This window comes from Trichosporon asahii (genome assembly GCF_000293215.1).
Source record: "Trichosporon asahii var. asahii CBS 2479 unplaced genomic scaffold scaffold00043, whole genome shotgun sequence".
Classification (NCBI taxonomy): domain Eukaryota; kingdom Fungi; phylum Basidiomycota; class Tremellomycetes; order Trichosporonales; family Trichosporonaceae; genus Trichosporon; species Trichosporon asahii.
The window spans coordinates 1-3,475 of NW_014040881.1; the positions used below are offsets into that span (position 1 = coordinate 1).

General features: G+C 62.0%; 1 protein-coding gene across 1 annotated transcript; it reads right to left on the reverse strand.

Annotated features, from left to right (window-relative positions):
- Positions 1 to 1,299: 1,299 nt before the first annotated feature.
- A1Q1_01069 (uncharacterized protein) lies at positions 1,300 to 2,730 on the reverse strand (the record flags this gene model as incomplete). Its single annotated transcript, XM_014325490.1, has 1 exon — positions 1,300 to 2,730. The coding sequence occupies one exon, from the start codon at positions 2,728 to 2,730 to the stop codon at positions 1,300 to 1,302; it is 1,431 nt and encodes a 476-aa protein (XP_014180965.1).
- Between the last annotated feature and the right edge of the window lie 745 nt (positions 2,731 to 3,475).

The window sequence follows — 3,475 nt, forward strand, 5'->3', positions numbered from 1 at the left end:
GGGGGGGGCGGGGTGTGTGTGGGTAGGTAGTGGGAGAAGGGGGGGAGAGGGTGGTGGGAGAAGTGGAGGAAGGCAAGGAGACCATACTCACCCGGAACAGCGCATAAGTCGCCAAGTAATGCTTACACATCGCCGCGCTCTCAACTTTGAGGGGCGGGTGCGGCATCATGCGCACAGTATCGAGGTCGTAGACATTCTTGCTCACGCGTTTGCGCAGCGTCACGACGCCAGAGAAAGTCTCGGGGGACGATTTGGCGTTGGCCCGCTGGCGTATGTCAGCTGGGTCCACTAATTAACAGCTAGGCTCTTGCTCTGCTCCCTCCTCGAAGACTGGCTCGAGGGATGGCTCGAGGGCTGGCTCGAAGACCGGTTCAAAGCCTGGCTCGAGGGCTGGGAGAGCAGAAGCTCATCTACCGTCGCCTTACCCAGACAAGAGCACTCCATGCCGACCAGCGGCGCAGCGGCGCAGCGGTGGGGTCCACTCACAGTCTCAATAACGGGCCGCTCCCATCCCATCTTCTGACACTTCTCATTCAGAATCGTCACCGGACTCTTGTACCCGACGGGAAACAGGGGCGGGGGTCTTGCCGGCTTATCCTCCGTGTCGTCCTTCCCCTTGCCTCCCTTGCCGCCGCCTTTCGCGTCCTTCGCGTCGTCCTTCGGCTTAGCTTTGCTCGAGTTGCCCGCGTTGCCGGACCGCACGACGTTGACTGGTCTCCGTTTTGGCGGCATTGGTGTTTGTTTTGGTTAATCAGATTGGTATCGAAATTATCACTCCCGCATCGCTCATGTCATGGATCGCCTCCACCCTCATCTTTCTGATCCCGCTACCCAGCCAACACAGCTTGGCCGCGCGCTCCGCTTCGCTACGCGCCAGGCTGATATGGGACAAAAGTTCATGCTGTTTTGCTTTGCTTCTATGTGTCAACACACGCGGGGCTGCTGTAGCGTACATTATGGCCGCAGCGAGCCCGTCTGCCTACACGTACAACGTTCTACTGAGTCGCCCGGCCGCGTTCGTCAGGCCGAGCTCTTTTCGCCTTCATCATCCTCCTCGCTACCACCTTTGCCTCGACTCTAACTCGGGCACCTTCTCTTGCCAAAAGACCGAAGAAACCTCCTGATACCGATATAAAAACTAAGAAAGAAAGGAAAAACGCGAATGACGACCGACAGTCCGGTATTGCGAAGAGCGCATCATGCTGCCTCTGCCTCGCTGGTTTGAGCTTTGGATGCCGACTCCAGCTTCGACTCCACTGACGGGTCCAATGCCGACTCCGCCTCGTGCTCAGAACAGAGCTATTGTTGCTGAGCACCGCCGTTGTGGAGCTGCTGGATGACCTGGCCGAGCGTGCCGGGTTCAAGAGGCGGAAGGTCAAGCGCCTCGCCGGTGAGCGCCGGATCAATGAGCGAGCCGTCCGTCAGACTGTGCTCGAGCGAGTGGGGGACATGCTCGTGCGTAAAGTTGGCAGCGGCCGCAGCAGCAGCGGCAACGACGTCCTCGTCCATGCGCGGCTTCTTGTCGCTCTCGTCGGTCGCCTCAGACTTGCGCTTGCGTCCCGGCTTCTTTGGCGGCTCACCGAGGGCGGCGGCGTTGAGGTCGGCCGCACCAGTGAGGTGCGCCAGAGATTCAGGGTGCAGACCCAGACCGGCTGCCTCGGCCTCACGCGCGGCACGCTCACGCATCTCCTTTGAGCGCTTGCCTGGTCCACGTCGTCGGACCTGCTCGTCATACGTGCAAGTGAGAGAGCGCTTGGCGCAGTGGCCGCACGTCGGACGGCCGCCGTCGCACTTGAGCTTGCGCCCACGACAGAAATGACAGGCAAGGACGAGCTTCTTTGGCTTCTCGACAGGGACACCGGGAACCTCGCCGTTGCCAACGTTCGGGTCCGCGAGGTTCAGGCCGTTACCGTTAGTGGCCTGCGGAACCAGCGACTGAAGTCCACCGTTCTGCTCAGCCGCAGCGCTCGCCTCAGCCCAGTTGGATAATGTGGCAGCCACACCGTTGTAGTCATCGGCGCCAGGCACGTAAGCCGTGTGATCAGCCGGCAACGGCATCACGCCATTAACGTTGTAGTCCGCGCCGGTGTACTGGCCAGTGTAGTAGTGCTGGTACTGGGCCGAGTTGGGGTCCCAGACCTGGTGAAGCTGGTCCGCTTGCGCCTGGTGCAGCTGATCGGCGGTCTGGGCCTGGTGCTGCTGGTCGGTCTGAGCCTGATGCAAGTCGGCAGGCTGACCCTGGTGAAGCTGGTCCGCAGACTGGGCCTGGTGAAGGTCGGCAGGCTGGTGCAGTTGGTCGGTTGACTGCTGGTGCAACTGGTCGGTCGCCTGAAGCTGGTCGGTAGGCTGCTGGTGCAGCTGGTCGGCAGTCTGCTGAGCCTGCTGCAACTGATCGGCCGACTGCTGAGCCTGAAGCTGCTCAGCCGCCTGCTGAGCCTGGTGGAGATCGGCGGGCTGCGCGAGCTGATCAGCCGACGCCTGCAGCTCAGCCGAGGGCTGATGCGCGAGCTGGTCGGACGATGCCTGCTGGGCAAGGTTGTCGGATGATCCTTGCTGGGTGAGGGTGTCGGACGAAGGCTGCAGCTGATCGGCGGGCGTAGGGGTCTGAGACTGCGTAGCCTGCGCCGTCACATCGAGTGCAGCGGCCGTCGTCGCATCGGTCGGGGCAGCAGCCGTGGCAGCCGCCGCATCAGGCTGAGGGGGACTGGCCGAAGCCGACGCCTCTGGCATGGCGGAGCCAGCCTGCTGGGTCGCGTCCTGAGTCGACTGCAGCTTGGCGTTTGGGTCGTGAGCCACCCCGATCACGGTGGTGGACTCTTTTAAGAGATGAGGGTGGAGGGGGAAGGGCGACGAACAGCAAGGGTCTGCTGTCTAAGCGACGACGGGTCGGTTGACAGGACTCGGCGCTCTGCTCGTCGCTTCAGCAAGTGATTGACGACGCGAGGGTTGGCAGGGCGCGCGCGCGTGTGACCGGCGACGCTGTTCAACTTTTCAGATTAGTCGAAGCGACAGGGAGAGACGGCGTGAGGGCTATAGCAGCTAGTATGTACAAGACAAGAGCTACTGCGAAGCTGGAATGACTGGAAAGGAGGTCAGCTCGCCGTTCATAACGCGAGAGGGAAGGTGAGTGACTGTATCACGTGTATACGAGTGCAGCAGCAAGTGGCCTGTGAAGTCTGGCCGTGTGTGTGTGTGTCCCTGGCGATTGGAGAGGGGCGCAACGGAGAAAGGAAGGCCGGGTCGCTTAGGGGAGATGCGAGGTATGCGACTTACAACGATGCTCTGCTAGGATGCACCGGGGGCTGCTCGTCGACTTGCGCGTCGGTGGTGGTCGACGGCTTGAGACGGAGCGATGAGCCGGTGGAGGCTGGCTGTTGTGGGTGGGTGTGTGCGTGCGGGGGAGTGAGGGCGGGGTCAGAGATGGGCAGCGGCAGCGGATTGCAGCGGGCGGATGCACTCTGGCGGAGGGGAGACG